General features: G+C 41.1%; 1 protein-coding gene across 7 annotated transcripts in view; it reads left to right on the top strand.

Moving 5' to 3' along the window:
- DGKI (diacylglycerol kinase iota) overlaps window positions 1–19,722 on the top strand; it is a 435,956-nt gene that overhangs the window by 182,108 nt on the left and 234,126 nt on the right. For 6 of the 7 annotated variants that reach the window (XM_053218037.1, XM_053218038.1, XM_053218039.1 and 3 more), the window contains 3 exons: window positions 5,256–5,330; window positions 6,709–6,765; window positions 14,595–14,660. In XM_053218037.1, the coding sequence (XP_053074012.1) occupies window positions 5,256–5,330; window positions 6,709–6,765; window positions 14,595–14,660 (198 nt within the window). The remainder of the gene's footprint in view (window positions 1–5,255; window positions 5,331–6,708; window positions 6,766–14,594; window positions 14,661–19,722) is intronic. The other variant, XM_053218041.1, reaches the window with a different exon arrangement.

Below are 19,722 nucleotides of genomic sequence, written 5' to 3' on the forward strand. Positions count from 1 at the left end.
CCCATCGGGGTCCTTTCCCCAGAGTGCCTTCTCTGCCCCTTTCCCTTCTCCCAGCATGATTGGGTCTCTGCCTGGAGGAACCCTTCCCCATCCATTCATCCTTTTATCACTGTGGCCTCATTGTTAGAGGTGGAGCTCCAGAGAGCGGTGATTCCTTGCATTGGGTCTGTCTGTCTGGGAACCCTGTCTGGAGAGAGGTGCTCCGAGCCTGAACTTTGGCCCGCAGCGGTTCTGGTCTCTAAGCTCTCCTGAAACAGGGAGACCAAGACAGGGTTGCCATGCCAGCTTTGAGGACTCTTGGGTATTTCCTCCCACTTCTCCGCTCCTGATCTGGTCCGCACCTGTGGATTTGCGTGGGAGTGACAGTAGGGGGTGTATCCTTAAGAACACAGCAGGAGAGATAAGGTCAGCCAGCAGGTAAATTTGGTCCTTCTTCAGGGACAAACAGGTTTGGTGTATGTCTTGTTGGGAAGGGGCACAGCCGGCCTTGTACATGCTTCTTGGGGTCAAAGTTCAGACTGTTAGGGGTAATAATTCAATTGCCTTGGGCACTAAGAAGCCCCAGCCCTTTTACAAACCAGAGGCCTGTACAGCTGGGTCTCCTTTCCCTTCCCTCCCCTTTGCTCCTCCCTCTTCCCTCCCTCTTCTCTCTTTTCTTTCTATCAAACCTCGTTCACTATCACCAGATATTCATTGCTACCTAGAGAAAATCACATCTCTGGCTCAGAGGAAGAAACTATAGCTTTCTTGGTGGTGCATATGAATCAGGGACTTAGGACCAAAGGTGGTAGGTGGGTGGGATGGTGTTAGATCTTGAACTCCTCCACCACTGCTTGCCTCGGAACCTTCTGTCCCAGGCCCAGCTCCCGTGGTCTCAGGCTGAGATAACGTTACTTCTGTGCTTGATAGGAGCTGAAGTTGGGGAAAGGGCTGTCACTGCTTTGAATGCCAGAGTGCTTGCAGCATGGGGAAACATGGAGGGCCAAGTCAGAACTTAGAGTGTGTTGTTTTACAGTCACTATTAGTCTGCTAGTTGGATTGTGTCCACTCTCGGGAAGTACAGCCTATCCTTGTGTTAGTGTTATTTAAATAGATGTTGGTCATGATGTGATAAGATACCATCTGTATTATATCCTCTATTGTCTTAATTTTCATAGATGTTATGTGCATGTACACACGCACACAATTTACAACCTAATGGATTTCCTTTGGATGCTAACATTGAAGTAACTTTACGTGATATTTAAAACATTGGCCTTTAAATTCATTGAAGAGAGTGAATTTTAAAAATTTTTAAATTTCAATTTGCAAACATGTGTGGAATGACTTAACGACTTTTTAAAAGTTTATTTATTTTGAGACCAGAAAGAGAGAGAGGGAGAGAGCATGCATGCATGTGCAAGAGTGACGCAGGGGAAAAGACAGAGGAAGACAGAGGGAGAGAGAGAGAATCCCAAGCAGGCTCCACCGTGGCAGCACAGAGCCCGACAGGGGGCTCGATCCCACCATCTGTGACATCATGGCCTGAGTGGAAATTAAGAGTCAGACACTCAGCCAGCCAAGCCCCCTAGATGCCCCTTAATGACTTTTTTTTTTTTACTTAACACTTTTCATAGTGAATGAAACATTGGTTTAAATAACTGATTAAGAGATTTTGGGCTTTTTTTTTTTTAAAGGAAAAGTAAATACTTACAGTCTAGATTCTGACGTTTTGACTTTGTATTTAGTTTACATCCTCAAATAAAAACTAACATAACCAAGCACAAAAATTATTTCTTTTCTGAGCAATTTTGGCCCAGAAGCTTATTATCCACCTACTTTGAATAAGTTTGACCCATTGAAACACATAAACCAAGAAGTCAGCAGTTAAAATCTGATTCACTGAAACAATTTTTATTAGTTGAGGGACTAAAATCCATGTATATTTTATTACTATGGGAAAAGACCTTAGGCCTTCACCCAGAATTTACTTAATTTTGCATATGATTATAAACCTTAATTACCTGATTCCTCAGATTATAAACTATTTAGAAACTGTCATTTAAGAAATTAAGGACAACAAAAGGTAAGCACAATGACACTGAAGGGATCTCTAGTTTGTTAGAAAAATGACCATTTTTTGTAGTAAAATGCATCATGTTGATTCAAGGAACAACAGATGTTGGTGAGGATGCAGAGAGAGAGGATCTCTTTTGCATTGTTTGTGGGAATGCAAGCTGGTGCAGCCACTCTGGAAGACAGTATGGAGGTTCCTCAAAAAACTAAAAATAGAACTACCCTACGACCCAGCAATTGCACTACTAGGCATTTATCCAAGGGATACAAGTGTGCTGTTTCGAAGGGACACATGCACCCCCATGTTTATAGCAGCACTGTCAACAATAGCCAAAGTATGGAAAGAGCCCAAATGTCCATTGACAGATGGATGGATAAAGAAGATATGGTTTATATGTACAGTGGAGTATTACTCAGCAATCAAAAAGAACAAAATCTTGCCGTTTGCAACAACATGGATGGAACTAGAGGGTGTTACGCCAAGCGAAATTAGTCAGAGAAAGACAAATATCATATGACTTCACTCATATGGCATTTAAGATACAAAAAGATGAACATAAGGGAAGGGAAGCAAAAATGGTATAAAAACAAGGAGGGGGACAAAACATAAGAGACTCAAAACACAGAGAACATTATTATTGCACTATATATATGCTAACTAACTTGAATATAAATTAAAAAAATAAGTAATTTAAAAAAATGCATCGTGTTGTGTTTATGAAGAAAAATTCAGATTATGGTCTGTATATTCTGGCTCTAAAGGCATGAGAGTATGTATTTTCTGATGGTCTTTTAAAACTCAATGTCATTTAAATAAAGTTGGTTTTATAACTGAAACACTTGACTTCATACGTTATCATCTGGAGAACATGCCATACTGAATTGTTCATATGATGATGTTGGTATATTTACATGTTATCCCAGAAAGCTGAGAGAGGACATGTCTTAACCTTGTGGTTGTCAAACTCTTACTATTAGCCCACATCCCTTTTTCAAAAGAGATTATGATTTAGAATCCTGATATGGAAAACAAGGAAAAGAAGAGGTATTCTGGTTTCACAGAGTATGCACGGGTCCCTCCGCCTGCTTGGTGCTCTTGCTCCAATCCTCAGTGACCTCTGAGGAGCCTCTTAGAGTCCCTGGAGCCCCACAGGCGCAAAGCCAGATTGGAGCAGGGGTTATTGGTAAGGAAGGAGGCTTTTCAGGCATCCTTAAATCATACCCATCAGTGATCACCTACCATGAGTGGAATTGCTGTGTTTGTCTGCAGCGTGATCTCCCACAGGGTTGGTGGATAGTGTGTAGACTGGAATTCACTCCAGTTTCCTTAGCATCACTGCAATACTGAGGAGCGGCAGGACTCAGGTGCCCCATGCACTTTCTGCAGGTGGTGCTGCATCAGTGATCTGTACCAGGAGATCTGAAGGAAACAGGAGAGCAGCGCAAATCTGCTTGCGGGAAATCTGCTTGTGAAAATTTGCAAACTAGAATTTTCTTATTGTTGCCTTGAGTGCTGCTGCTGCTTCCACTACTGTTACTTCCTCACCCCCCTCCCACACCCCCTCCCCCCTCCCCCCCTCCCTCCTCTCTTTTTAGTAGTAGAGCGGAGACACTTTCCAGTAGTGTAACTAGATGTCTGGATCTCCCTTATCTTTTGCTCTTTGAAAATTCAGTGGATTGTCCAACTGACTTCGTGTTCCAGAACGTGTTCTCTCCCCAGGCAGAGGAGAGCCATCTGCAGGCAGGGTCCCTAACCCCTCGCCGGCAGGGGGAGACCGCAGGTTGGGTTGCCCCAGTCCCGCACGGTTCTAGGCGCTTTGTGGGAGTCAGACACCAGCGTGCATACCCTGCGCGGAGCGAGTGGAAGCATCCAGGAGGCAGGAGGCTCTAGTTGCGTTCCTGATAACTGTCCCTTCCGGGGGGGGGGGGGGGGCTTGCAGTCCCTTCTAGTCTTCTTTGGCAATCGTAATACTTCAAGTTTTGGCTCAAAAGTGATTATCTCAGCAAGGGAAGCCACACATCAGAAGAGGGCAGTTTGCCAACAATCTATACTAGCACCTTTCCCAAGAAAGGCAAGGCCTTTCACACTTGAATGCTTTGATTCACTATTTTACAGATTAGCTTTGTTATAATAAGCTGCTTTCAGTGCTCAAAGCCCACAGTTATTCCTGCAGACCTACCTTCTAGCCTATGCTTTGCAGGGAGGCCTGAGCATTCCCAGCTAGGATTTCCGTGGAGCTGGCAGTGTTAAGATTCCACCTGTTCCTCTTTGACCCTGCCGCTCGTTTTGTATTGTTAGAGAAAAGATACACCTCAGAAAGTATATTTATTGTTCGTCGAAACTGGCAGTGCCTGTCAGAGAGGCCAAACTGTGTGATGCTCACAGTCTTGTGAGCTCAGAGCTAGACTCCCCGGCGGTGCTGTGTCCTAATTACGAGACCTTGGGCACATCACTTACTGTGCCACAGCTTTGTCATCTGTAAAATGGGAGTAAAAATGCTACCTATTTCTTAGGGTTGTGGAGATTGAATGAGTTACAATTTGTAAAGTGCTTCTAAGAGTGCCTGACTCATAACGAGTACTACATTCATGTTAGCTGCCGCTGCTGGTATTGTTACTACTTATTGCTATTGTCAGGCGTGAGAGTTAGGTTCTCCTCTTAGTTTCCCCAAGATGTGGGTCAAGACCAAGTAGCTTAGTGTAGATTTGTGGCTGGGATAGAAGCCTGAAGCTGTTGGCCTCTTGAAATGTCAACTCTTGGCAGTCGGGAAAGAGTGCCTGTTTTGAACATAGACCTCATTCTGGATGTTGGTCCTGCTGCTTAACTGCTAGAGTAAAAATGTAAAAAAACAAAAACAAAAACCAGAGGATACTAATGCCTGCGGTTGTTAGGTTATAAAACTTAGAAATGACAGAATAAAGAGCCTGGTTCATATTATACGCTCTACTAGTTCTATATAGCAGCTATTATATTTATTATATTCTGGAGAGGAAATCTAGGATGCCCTGAGTCATGGAGATACGGAGGTAGTAGGTAGGTCAAGAAGGACTGTTGAAGTTTGCCCTATTATCGAATGCTTAAGATGACGTTTTAAATTTGCTTACGTTTGCTTTGTTTATGTATACTCTCTTTACTACCAGGGAACTCTTCAGAACAGACTGTTAATATTTCTTCTTGTATTTTGAATTGAATGTTGTAGAAATCGGCCCTCAGGAGGAAGTGTGCGGTCTGTAAAATCGTCGTCCACACCGCCTGCATTGAACAGCTAGAAAAGGTGAGACACCGCCACCTGCTGTAGTGTTCGCTACACTGCAAGTATTTGGACTTCAAAGACCAGGTGTCCTTTCTTATTTCCACCTTTTTCAAGAGAGTGCCCTTTAAAAAAACTGGAAGACCAACATTATTACTGGAGTAGTAACAGAAAAGCAGTGCTTAAGGTTAATTTGCTCGATTGCTTCCCCAAGGAAAACTTGGTGTCATTCTATGTTGCCTCTTGGGAGGAGGAATGGTCAGGTTAGAGAGAAAAGACTAGCACACACTAATTTTCTTTACAATGACAGACATCGTTACTCACCCATTGGATATTCCACAAGATTTTTTTTTTAAGGAAAAAAATCCATAAGCTCTTTAAAATGATCATTTAGATTCGCCTGATGTTCGTGAGTTTCTTTTTCCTAAAGTGGCTGCAAGGAAGACAACCAGGCCAGAAGCCAGCTCTCCTTCCTTTCTTGGGGTGGTGTTCTGCTTGCGCAGCATGAATGTGTGGGTGGGCCGGAGGTGACATCCCCATGGTGTCTTGCCTCCAGAAGAAGTAGATTCTGTAGAGTCCATTGAGCGGTCGTTTGTGGGAACGGGAAGGCTCCAGTCATGAGCCAAACGCTGTCCTCTTTCGTGCCTCTCCTTTATTGCCATGTGTGGGTCTCTGTGTTAGCTATGTTCTTGAGCTGCTATGTGTAAATGTGTTGAAATATTGTAATCCCCTGAGACATGCATTATTTCACAAACATATTACCAGTTGTTGCCAACTGGTGTTTTGTGGGGACGAGTATTAACATTTTTTTTCTCTCTGTCTCTTTATCGGTCTGTAGTTTGTTGGGTTTTTTGTTGTTGTTGTTGTTTGTTTGTTGCTGTCCCAACCCCATTTACTTACCTCCTCCTTCATTTCTGTATTCCCTTCACCTTATCAAGTAGCTAAAGAAGATGTCCATGTTTCCAGGAGGCCTGCCCACCTAAAAGAAAGGCAGGACTGCAGACTTAAAGAAAAATTTGTGCATGTGAAGTCATCATCATCATATTAAAAATTTCTCAAGTTTATGTTGCCCTACTTTTAAAATCTGCAGCATAGCTGCGTGATTTCAGCTGCCTTGTATGTTTTTTTCTTACTCTTTATCTCTTTTCCTCAAGTTTACAGTGTAAGAGCACTATTGTTTAAAGATCTGTTGCTTTCATCAATGAGAATGAAGAGACGTGGACTGGAGATATAGGATCACTTGGGACCCCTATAGATTATCTGGGGTGATGATTTCAAGTGTTAAACTGTGGGGCTTTTGTTTTGTAGTCTCACTATGTGTATCATTGTTGATTTGTTCAAGTCAGTCAGTCTAGTCTGATGCTTATCCCTAATATAATGCACTTTTCTTTTTAAATGACAGATTAATTTCAGATGTAAACCAACATTTCGAGAAGGGGGCTCAAGATCGCCAAGAGAAGTGAGTGTTTCAGAACTCGACTTCATATACCACCTTTTGTTTCCCATTGATTCACTGGATGAACAGATATTCGCCTGGATTCAGAACCAAAGTCTAGCTCTATCCATTCCACTCGGTTTCTTATTAACACATCCGTAAATACCACCAGTAAAATCTCCCAGTCTCCTCAGCACGTGTACATTGCCCTATAGCATTTTCATGAAATGCACTGGGGATGAAGGTTTTAATGAGCAGGTAGGAGGCAGTGGTAGAACTGAAGAGGTAAGAAATACATGGCATTTTATTGTGCTGTGGTCCATTTTCATTTCATTTTTTTTCAATTTTGAGTGGGTAGAAGCTATTCAGGGGGGCAGCATAGTTACTGAGTATTCCCATGAACACTGAAGCCAAACTGGTTTCCATACCAGTCTTGATGCTGTATGATTTGAGGTATCTCACCTAATCTTTCTGAATTGCAGTGTTTTCATCTGATAAGTGAGTAAGTGGGTAGGTAGACAGGTAGAGAGATCCATGGAAGGACTACATTCAGTGCTCAGTCCTTGACTTCACGGCCCAGTAGTGAAGACAAAGAGGTAAATGGGAAATCATAAGGAAGAGCAATTGCCCTGTTAGTCGTAAGCAGAGGGGAGGATAAGAGAAGAGCTTCGTTTAGACCTAATTTGTCTGTTTAGTTCTTCTTCGAAGAGACTGAGTACATGTTGAAAAGTTAGAGAAGGTAAGACAGTTAGTAGAGGTTCTCAGCCCTCCTGTGTTATCCTGGATAGTTTATCTCCTGGCCCCAAACTGCACTCTCCAATTGGCAAAACAAAAGGCTGCAGTGAGCCCATCCTCCCTGGAACAGAGTTGAGCTTTCCAGGTGTTACCACTGTATATGGTGCTTTCAATAAGAGAAAGTGGAGGAAATGCCATTTTTGTAAAATATACTTCCTCCATTTCACTTACCTTCTTGGTGAGATTATTTTCGGTTCTAAATATAGGTTTGTCCTCTTGGAAACCTTCCCAGCTGGTGTACTCCTCAAACTAGCTCTGTGCACTGATGAACGGGTGAGAGAGGTTAAGACACCAGAGGAAGGGCCTCCTGGAAGAGGTAGCAAGTAAACTGAGACCCAGAGGAGTTATCTTAAGTGAAGGTGTGGTTAGAGGGAGGGTAAGTAGGAGGTGAGTGACAGCCTCCTAGACAGAAAGAGCACATGCTCACAAGCACAAAAGTGAGAAAGCATAACAAGTAAGATGTGAAATTCAAGAGATAAGCAGGAGGTAGGCCATGAAGGTCCTTGTAAGCCACATTACAAGTTGAGTGTTTTATCATCATGGTAATTTGCAGGAGGGCGGGACATTAAACTATTTTAAGCAGACTATATTACTTTGGCTGCAGTGTGGAAGGAATACCATATAGTTCAAGAGCAGCCATATTGAAGTCATGGAGAGAACTTAAGGAGCTGTTCTGGTGGTGATCTGAACTATGAGTAATCCTGAGGGTGAAGAAAATTAGTGGATAGGAACTTGAAGGAAATAAAGTTGACAGGATGTAATAATTGGTTGGATTAAGGACACAAAGAGGAGTCCAGAGTAAACCAGCCTTCTGTCCTAGAAAACCGATGGAATGTTGGAAAATGAGTTGACCTGAGAATGGGTTGGGGAGTTGATGAGTTTAGTTGTAGGATTTTCAAGTGCGTGGTGTCCTTGAGGCCCCAGCTGGAGATGCCCAGTAGACAGCTGAGTGGGTATGTGTGTTTGGAGCTTAAGAAGGAGTTTGGGTTAGAGGTAAGACATTTGTGAATCGTCAGCATGCAGTAAGTAAAATTGTGAGAATAGATGAATGTGTAGAAAAGGAAAAGAAGCCGTGTGAGTACAGACTGTGAGTATGGAGAGAGTCCCTGACATCTTATTGACAAATAATGAAAAAGACAGTGTGAAAAAAGACATCTCATTGTTACTAATACAGGAAGATTAGGAGAAAACACGAAACGGAGTACGTTGGGAGTGGAGGTTGTGGAGAGAGGAAGAATAATTGTCCCTGTCCCTTGTCCTCTCCCACTGTGTTTGGCCATTGTATCAGCAATAGGAAGGGTATGGGTCATACATAAGGTGAGGAGAGTGCAAGAAAAATGATAGGCTTGTGGGTACCCTTAATGCCACCCAAGTGCACTATAGCATTGGCCAGAAGATAGCTCAGTAAGTACTCTAATGAAGGAGAAGATTCCTTTAGGACCGTAGATGGAATAGTTTTGTGTTTTTAACAAGAACTTAGTGAATTTCCAATCAGGGGATCCATATGTCCAGTCTTAGCTTCCCCGTCCTTTAATTTCTCTCTTTCTCTAAATAGATAGTGGTAATTGTTGTGCACCATTTTCTACTGCAAGGGGTTATATATTGTTTTAGTTTTTAATAGTGGTATCATTTCTCTTCTGTGAAGCCAGACCCTCCTCCATAAGTGCTTTGAACACCTTTTGTCTTTGTACCAAGGGCTTGATATATTTTTCATTCCTAAATTTTTACCTCTTTCACCCCTCCTCTAGATTATTTCCATCACCGCGAACATGCTCTGACATCTCCCATCTTAAAATAAATGAATGAAAATATTCCTTAACCACCAACTGTGTCTTAGCTGCTGTTCGATTCTCATTTTTGCATTCACTGCTAGACTTCCAGAAAGTGTCGTCTATATAATTGTTTTGATTATGTCACCTCCTAGTCATTTTAACCTGTTCTGATCTGGTTACCACTCTATCTATTCACTGAAACTGCTTTTTTCAACATCTCTCACGTACCAAATCCATTAGCTATTTTTCCATTCTCTTCTTATTTAATCTTTCAGATATATTCAAATTATTCACATTCAAATATATTTCAAATATTTTCAAATCCCCTTCTTAAAATTCTCTCCTGCCTTGACCTTGACCTCTTTCCTAATTTCTTCTTATTTCATTGGATAGTCCTCCCCACTCTCTTTCATTATTCAATCCCCCTGATTTCTGTGTATTTCTCTGGGCTTGGTATTTGGTCATGTATTCTCTCAGGCCACTCTTGTTGAGAGAACTCATCCAGTTTCATGGCTTTGAAACTGATGTCTGGGCTGACGACTCCTAACGTAGTGGTTCCAGTCCACACTTCTTGGCGTTCTGTTTGGCATGTCCGCTGAATATATCACAGTCACATCAAATGTAACACATTAAAACCAAACTATTTATTAACATCACCACAAAAACTTTGTTTTTCAATTTTTTTTACACCTCAGAAAATGAGATGGCTACTGATCCAGCTCCTCGGTCAAAAAGACTGGGGGATCGTTGATTCCTTCGCTCATATATTCCACACACCTAATTCTTTTGCCAACCCTATCAATTTTGTTTATAAAGCAGATTTCAAACCATCTACTTCTCTTCGTTTCTGTCTTTAGCACCCTAGACTAGGACACCATGACCTCTCTTGACTACTACATTGGCTTCTTCATGATTCCTTGATTTTCCCCTTCAATCCATCCGAATTGGAGAGAGTGATTTTTAAAATGGAAATCGGATCCTGTAATTGTTCCACTGGTTTTCACAGCAGTTAGAATAAAGCCCAATTCTTTATGAAAAGGCCTGTGCAGTCTTGCTCAAGCACACCTCTTCAAACCCATCCAGCTGCCATGTGGACTTTCTTTTACTTCTTGAGGCATGGACCAAGGTATTCCCCACAGATATTTATGTATTTCACTGTTGTACTAGAAGTCTCTTTATGGCTAACCGTTTCTTAGAGTCAGGCCTCAGCTCCAATATCATCCCCTCTGAGGTCTTCCTTAATGATCTCCTCTAAATAGATTGCACATTGTTCTTTATCAAAGTACCTTGTTCTGCCCCCTCAGAGTACTTTGCATGTCATAATTGTTTATGGATATTACTCACTTGCTTGTTTGTCACCGCCCCCCCCCCCCAAAGTGTAAGCCTTGGGAGGTCACTCAGGGAATTCGTCCCAAACTCATTGTACCAGGACACAAAGGGTGTGATTTGTTGACTGTCTGTTGACTAAAAGCATTTATAAACGAGTTAATTTCTCCCCAAATGCCTAAGAACTCTTGTTGTAAGAGGACAGTTTGAAGATGAAACTTACGGTAGGCATGACTCATTTGAAATTCTTAATTAAGGGACCTTAGGTAGTTTACTGAATGTAAATGAAAGAACAGTCACTTTAGAAATAGTTTGGCTTGGGTTCAAATGATATTTCTGCTTCTTTCCACGCTGGGTATCTCTAGTTCAGGGATCTAGGGCAGGGATTGTTAACCACAGTACCTTATGCTTTGTGGAATGTCTGACCTATGGAAGTTTTTTAATGCATGTTGGTTGAACACCTCTAAGATGAATCTTTCTGGACCTCAGTTTTCTAAGATATAAGCTATCTGGATTCGGTTATAATTTCTAAGATTCTTTCAAGCAGTCTGTGAATAATGTTAGGCATTAAACTTGTCGTTTGAAAAATAAGTGAGCAATTGTGTTATGTATGTCTGCTAATGATACTGAATTATAAACCCTGAAGTGATGTATCACAGATTTTGAATACCCATAAGTAATAGTCCTTTCCTTCCCCATTGCTTGGAGATAGTATATGAATAATTCAGAGATTATCGACGAATAATACAAGGATGTCATGGTGTTAGAAGCCTTACTTTGCTATATTAACAGCAGTATGTCAACACTCGTATTTGTAGTAGAAGGATCCTGAGTCTAATTTCAGTTCCATAATTTAGGAGATGTGAAAAATAGCCAAAAGGAAATAGTGTGAAAAATGAAGGTGCTTGGTAATGAAGGTTAGAAAAGAGAAGTGATTCTGTAGAAATTGTTTTTTCTTCCCCCTCTGATTGATATCGTGATTGATAACCCTCCCAAGTGGCAACTACATGATTGAATCATCAAAAATTAGGTTGGCAATTCCATTCCACTCAACACGTGTTTTTGGATGTTTGTTCAAACTATATTAAAGCAGCAGCACAAGAAGTTTCTTTTAGGCCTGTGAAGACCTGTTAATAAAAGGATGCTTGACCTCTCAAATCAGAGCTATGGATGGGAGACAGTTACTCAGTTTCTTCTAAAGTAGTGCTTTTGTTTAAGTTACTTTATCTGTGTCTTAATTTGCAGCCTATTTTCTAGAAAAATGATATTAAAAATATTTCACAACTTTGAGTCATATGTTAATATTTAAATAAACAATTTAAAAATGTTCCTTTCTGTTCCCTAAGTAGGTTAAACTACATGGTATTATAAATCTGTGTACCGAATGACACATGTTGCAACCATAAATGATTCATTAAGTCAGTCTTATAATTTCTAAATAATTGTTGATTCCTGGAAATTGTTGGTTTAATCTTTTGATTAGAGCTGTCACTAGCTAAATAACCCCATGAGTCAGCCATGATTTCATAGGCAATTGCATCAAATTCTTCCAACATTTCCCTCCTTAAATTGATAGTCATTAGGTGATGTATAATCTCCGTAAGTGGAAAATTTCTCTACCATCAATGATATTGTTCATTCTCCCACAGCTTTTGCTAAACTAACAGCAATTACAGTAAAATTTTCTCTCTTATAGTACTGATGTTTTTGTATATTCAGTGTTTCGACTACTGTCATTGAAATCATTTACTGAAGGAGCTTGATCCTGAGCTTTCGGAGCAGAGGAAAGGCACAGCAACATGGTGGTTAAGAGCATAGGCTCCTTTGCCAGCCTGCCTGGGTTGGAATCCTTGTTCTCACCCTTACATCTGAAGTATCTGCTCAATCCCTTAGCTTTGTAATTTGTGAAAGGAGGGTGATCGTGATAATTCAGGTAAAAACCTCCGGTAATGTGCTCTATGGTGTTGTGAATTGAGATAGGGTGTAGTTGGCAACTGGCCCAGTCCTCCCCAGCCCTATTCTTAGGCAGTGGGCTGGAGGGCCAGCAGGGTCCAGCAACTTCAGCCCCAGTGGGTACTTTGGGCACTGATAACTGGGCAGATTTCTGACTTGCTGCCGCTCTCCTGGAAGCCACAGCCAACCATGGGACCCAGCATCGTTTGTATGATATTGAAGTTCATACAGGCAACCACCACCAGTTGAGCACAGCCCAGGATTCTGGGTTTGCTCAGGCAACGTGATTTGTTTTCAAAAGAGCGCTCATTGGAGGAGGATCCTGGAGACCTTTTATGTCAAAAACGAACATTCTAGTTGATTAATAGTAAGGGGGGTAGAAATGGCTTCCAGTGTTGACGGGGTAGGGTGAGGTGCTGTGGCATTCGGGGAGGAGCCAGGAGGATGGTGGGGGAACTAAACTAATTTATCAACAAATATAGGAATATTTCAGTATTTTCACAACAAATGGGATTTTTCTGGTACATACTGACTGGCATCTCTACTGATAAAAATTTTCATGAAAATTAAAATAATTATTACACTTAAAGTATCTTAAAAGTGCCAGGCACACAGTTAGTACTCAAGAATATTATTACTAGCTTCTTTCTGAGAACAATATGAGAATTGTGTCCTTGTGTTAATTAAATTGCCTCAGTGGGGAAAGCAAGACAAAAATTAGACTAATTAGTGGGACCGTTATGCTTCTTTATATCTTATTACATTCAAAACACCATTATTCCTCCAGGCTCTTTGTTTAAGCTTTAGCTTGAATTGATTTGACATTATGAAGAGAAACAGAGGTGGCGTTTTAGAACTGATAATGCTAATGTTTGTCAGAGGTAGTTTTGTCACTCTGGATTTCATGTGTTGATATAACATTTGTTTTTCCTAACAGGGATCTATTTCCTGTATACCTGTGTACTTAAAACAGTGCCTTCCAGATAGTAGACATCTAGTTAAGTATTTGCTGAATGACTGGATATATATTAGAGGGCCTTTCAAAGGGAAAAAATGGGTTGTGGCCTGATGATGGACATGTTAATATAGGCTCAAGGGTGTTTTCTCAGAAAAGGACAGGAGGAAAAAAGAAGTATTTTAGGTGTATTGGTATAAGAGGGATGAGTTGTATGTAAGATTATCGATACCATTGGGCCTGAAGACAACTTTCTCTCCTATGATATATCCTAACAGCAGTGGTAATGGGTCTCCTTGACTCCCTGCCCGAGGAGTGACTGTCTATTTGGGAGGAAAAGGGCTCTCATTGTTTCCTAGGGCCCAAGATAAGAATAGACCTTGAAAGCTGATCTTGTTTAGAGAACCCAAGGACAGTTGAAACACAATGTCATTGCAAAAAACGTCACAATGGGCCCACATCTCTTGCTGTCTTCATCCTCTTTCTCCTTCATTTTTTCTTTGCCTTCACTTTTGCGAGTGAAAGATTCTCATCCTCTGTGTCCTGAATGAGGAGATCTGGTTTTTTTTTTTTTTTTTTTTCTGAGAATTTAATTTCTTAAAGTTCTTCCTAGCGTGGATGTTTAATACAGTGCCTGCCTGGCATATATAAAGCATTCAGTACATATTTGTTTTTAAAAATAGATGGGGTTTCATCTTCCCTTCACCTTTCACTTTTCTGATGGCATTTCAGTCACCTCCCACATCTGCACAGCATTTTACTAGGAAGAAAATGGAGGAAGAGCTTCACAATGTGGCCACGAGGAAGACGTGGAGGGAGGACACGATTCATGATTTCTACAAATACGGAAGATCTCGGGGCATGGGGGTAGCTTCGGGTTTTCCAAGTGGATTGATATTTATTGTCAAACAAGTCATACATACACGTGTTTGGTATTGTGCTAATACGGGCTTAGGTTATAGTTTAAGGAAATCTATATGCTTAAACATTTAAAAAACTAATAGTGGGCTTTGCAAATTTAAACGTACTCTTTTACTTTTGTTTTCCCACAGAACTTTGTGCGTCATCACTGGGTGCACAGGCGTCGGCAGGAGGGAAAATGTAAGCAGTGTGGTAAGGTAAGGGGCCCGGCACCCCATGGCCACCGTAGGAGTCTCCCCAGGCCTTTACAAACGCCCCAGGTAGATACATCCTGTCACCCGAATCCAGTGCTCAGTACGTGTCTTCATTTCTGAAAGGCTTTATATCTCCAGGTCCCTTTCCTTAGGAGGGGTTTTAGTCGTTGTGGAACTCACTGCAAGAGTCAGGGGTCTTAATACCGGTAGTAGCACTTTTTACGACAGATGGATACACTTTTACAGTGAATTTCCTTGTCGATGGCTAAAAAAAAAAAAATAACACTTCCTATTTTGTGACAACCCCCTTCTGAGGACTGCTGGTCCATCACACTCCTTGCTCAGCAGCAGAACATCAGTGGGTTGTTGAGCAGCACTATTTTTGTTGACACATTATTGTGTTGAACAGAACTCAACACAGGAGGGACGACACAGAGGCAAGAAATGTATTCCGGTTCCTGGAAAGAGATGGCTTCCTCATCTGTGGCTATTTATGTCTACTCTGTCTCTTGGTGTGACCTGTGAAAGGCCTCTTGGGGTGCAGGGCCGCTGGGAAAAGGAAGGTGGGGGTGGGTCCTAAGACCACATGCTGTGAAACTCCCTCGATGCCACATGTTAGTGACCCCAGCAGATTTGGGTTATGGCTCTTTTCATTGTACAGAGATCTACTTTAGGAATAAAAGGACCCTCTGGGAAGGTTAAACTGGTGGTGAATCACACTACAAAGATTTTTTTTAGATGTTTCTCTATTTGTTTTGAGACGGAGTGAGAATGTGAGTGGTGGGGAGGGGAAGAGGGAGAGAGAGAGAATCCCAAGAAAGCTCCACACTGTCAGCAGAGAACCATCACAGGGCTGGAACTCAAGAATCATGAGATCATAACCTGAGCCAAAATCAAAAGTTGGACACTTAACAGACTGAGCCACCCAGGCGCCCCACAGATTAATCAATAGTAAGCTGAACTCAGTAAAGGGAAGTTCTGCTTTGGTAAAGTAAGATAATTGGGGGGAATATTTTACTCATCAATTAATTCCTAATTTGTTTGTTTATTCATATGACTTTTTTGGATCACATGCTGGGATGAACTGACCAGTATAGCACTTTTCACCATAGAGAGATACAAGGAAATCTTGGCTATCTGAGGTAGGGATATTGACGGTGAGTGAGGCCTGGAAAAAGATTAATTTTGCTGTTTTGCCTGGTGCTGAATATTGGCTATCTGAGGTAGGGATATTGACGGTGAGTGAGGCCTGGAAAAAGATTAATTTTGCTGTTTTGCCTGTAGCCTCAGTTACCAAGTTTTTCTTTGGAAGGCTACATACCTTTGCTTCCAGGGTATGGCCTTCCATTGTAATTGGATTATCTCCTCAGTTCACAGTGACTTGTAGCTGGTTCCTTTCTAGCCTGTAAAGAGGCGAGATGAAATAGGTTGAAAAGGGAAGGAGGTGAAAGGAAGAGGAGGAGGAGGAGGAAGTAAAACGATTCTTATTCTTAGCCATTTTAAGTGGTTGGGAAGAAGCAGGTTAGTCCTCTGTTCTTTCATGACCTTCCTTCATTGGCTCCATCTACCCTACGCTTTCTGATGGTGTCTTGGGGCTTGTGGACTTTCTCTTGCTTAGTGGATTGTAGACTGTCTACAACTTTCCCATGAGAGAGAGAGAGAGAGAGAGAGAGAGGGATGTGCAAGAAACTGGTAGACAGGCACAGCCAACTTTGAGTTAGAGATGTGAAAGGTAGGAAGGATCTGGACGATCAAGCTTTTTGCCTTGCAAGCATATCTTCACTGGACATTCTAGTAGCTGGTACTATCGCAATAACTTTCAGGCCATAGTAGAGTTGGAAGAATTACATTAAAAGAAAATCAATAAACGTTGTATTTTGGGACAGGTGTTCCCTAGTGTCACATTATGCTCCATTTTCTGGTCTTATGTTCTGTTGGCATGATCAACCAAATGGGGAAGACTGGACTCCCCGTACCCTGAATTGCTGTGGCCATGTCTCCTTCTCCGCTTCCGTTCTCAGGTGGCAGTCTTGGAGTGCTCGAAGCTCTCTGCACATGGTAGCTATTAGCTGAGAAGTCAGTGATCCCAACTCTTCACATAATGTTCCCATAATAATGAACTACTATATCCAGTCCCTGTGTATAATCCAGCTACTCACAAATTCTCAGAGACTCAAGCACTGATGGGATGGGACGGGATGGTCTTCGACCTGTGTGTCTCTTGCTGGACAGTAAATAATCCTTTGGATACTGGCTTGTAGTCAGGTTTAGAGGAAAGTTAGTGGCTGTATTTCCATTTACAGATTAGGTGACTAGAAATCAATTTCAAACTCTGGTGCTATGCCTAATTTTCATCAGTAGGGATGTACACTCTTAAATATCCAGGGATTCTAAACCAACACACACATCCCCAATACACACATGTCCCTTATACGTTATTCATAATTTATCCATTGGGATGGGGTGAAAGATAATCACTTCAATTAGCAAAACTTTTTGTTTCATCTGGTAGTTTGTAAAAGTTTGGGGTTGTTAGGGAGTGTTTATAGTTAAAGAGTGTTTGTGGTTTTAGTTTCTAGTTTAAAAAATCAGAATAAAGTAAATATTTGGGCTGCCTTTCTCTTGAGCCTTGAATATGTGTTTGGCTGAGCGTGTGTGGCACTTAATGGATATCAGATGAGAGAGCTCATGGTTCAGTTGCTCCGTGCTTTAACATTTGCTGACTGTCCCCATGTTTATGAACATTATATCATTTCACATTGTTTTCATTCATAGTCTCATATTACATAAGAGTTAGGGTTCAGTCAGAAAAGAGATGGCACTGAACCTTAAATCATGTAATTTGATGAGTATTTAACAGAGAGAATATTTAAAAAGTGTGAGCAGAGTATAGAGAAACCACAAGGAATAGTGAAGAACTCAGCAGGGAGCCATGGTCACGTCACGTCTGAAGAGGTGAGGAGATGGAGAGAACCCGTTCACACGAGCTGTAACCTTTAGTCACAAGACTTAGCTCAGGTGACCTACCAGCTGGGGGGAATAAATACCCCAACTCCACTCACCTTCAATATATCTCCAATGGCCAAATCCAATAGAAACCAGTAGAAACTGTTGAAGCAATCCATAAAAATGAACTCTTTACAATGAGACATGGGATAAAGAAAGATATTGGGTCTGGAGAGGCAGTGGGATTGATCTAGCACATACTGTTTAATGTAAAACTATATTCATTCAATGATGAAAAGAAAGATGCATACTTATTCTGCAAACCTATCTCTTACTGACGTTTACCGCATCTATACATTTTATTCAATCAAAGTTCGCTTAGTACTTGAAAAAATTGACAGGCAAAGAAAAAAATATACTCATGATTTTGGCTAATTGGACCTTTCGTTTTTGAAGGAACCAAGCATCCAAACTGAGCAGTGTGGTAATTGTGAAAATCTGCTTGTAAATCATAATTTGAGACCTTATCTTTTGTTTCTTCATTTAGAAACATATAAAAGTTATAAAAATAAATGAGCTAACTTTTTGAAACTCAGAATTCTCAACTTTCAAACATCAAATATTGAAAGCAATTGTTAATACAACGATATCTACTTAAATTTTGGTCTGCGTTTTTGATACCTTCCAGTTTGCTAACCAACATGTCACATCATTACAGATTATTTGTCTGTAAATCATATATACTATTATCTTTAAGTAAATTAAAGAGCATAACATTAATTAAATGGGAAAATGTCAAAACTACTTTCTTTTTTAATGTTTTTATTTATTTTTGAGACAGAGAAAGACAGAGCATGAGCAAGGGAGGGGCAGAGAGAGAGGGAGACCCAGAATCCGAAGCAGGCTCCAGGCTCTGAGCTCTCAGCACAGAGCCCTACACGGGGCTCGAACTCATGGACTGTGAGATCATGACCTGAGCTGACGTCAGGCACCCAACTGACTGAGCCACCCAGGTGCCCCAAAAACTACTCTTTAATGAATATTGTTAAAAGTGAATTTAAAATGAACTTATGGTACGATATTTGAGACATATACAACTAAAGGAAGTATATTTAATAGAATTTTTTTTTTATTGCAAAAAGGAGAAAATGGTTAAAACCATCCTATGGGGGTATGGTTGAGATATTATATGAATAGTGAAAGGCATTAGAGAAAAATAATGGAGATAAAATCAAAATAATGGAGAAAACTGACTTGGGATTATGGGAGATGTTCCCTTACCACCTTAAAGCACCATTCTCCACTCATCTGAAAATGTGTGTGCCCTGGGGTCAGCTATCAAGAGACACTGCAAGGTTAGGAACAAGGAATGGAAGTTCAAGAGTAAGGATATATGCACTGGTTAGGCAGTTTGTGTTTGCTATAACAGTGGAATCTTCTGCCCTTAGCTTCAGGAGGATCAATGAGGAGGTGTAGAGTGGGTAATACAACCAGGGCAAAGAAATCAAGCCTCTCCATGGAGCCCCTGACAATGGAGCTGCTGGAAGCCTGGCTTTTCTTTTTGTCCTTGGCTGAGTATCAAGAAAAGAGACAAGGGCAGTCAGCATTCTGCTCTCTTCTTCTATGTGTTTGACTGTTTTTAGTTTCTCATATAAGTGGTATCATATAGTATTTGTCTTTCTGTGTCTGGCTTATTTCACTGAGCATTAATGTCCTCCAGATTCATCCAGGAAGGGAAATGGGGAAGTATTAGTCAAAAGGAACAAAGTTTTAGTTATGCAGGACGAAATGAATCCTTGAGATCTGTACCACAGAGTACAGAGTACCACAGTATTGTAGACTTAAAATTTTGCTAAAGGGTTAGATATTATGTTAAGGTTCTTATCACAAAATAATACCTACTAATGAGGGCAGGAGGAAACTTTTGAAGGTGATGGATATGTTTATGGCATAGATTGTGGTGATGGTTTCATAAGTGTATACTTATCTCCAAACTCATCAAGTTCTACACATTAAATACGTACAGCTTTTTGTATGTCAATCATACTTCAATAAAGTGGTTTAAAAAAAAAAAAGAAAGGGGACATGGGGGTGAGGGCTCAGAAGTAGTGCACTGCAG

The sequence above is a fragment of the Acinonyx jubatus genome, chromosome A2 (assembly GCF_027475565.1).
Source record: "Acinonyx jubatus isolate Ajub_Pintada_27869175 chromosome A2, VMU_Ajub_asm_v1.0, whole genome shotgun sequence".
NCBI classification, from domain to species: Eukaryota; Metazoa; Chordata; class Mammalia; order Carnivora; family Felidae; genus Acinonyx; species Acinonyx jubatus.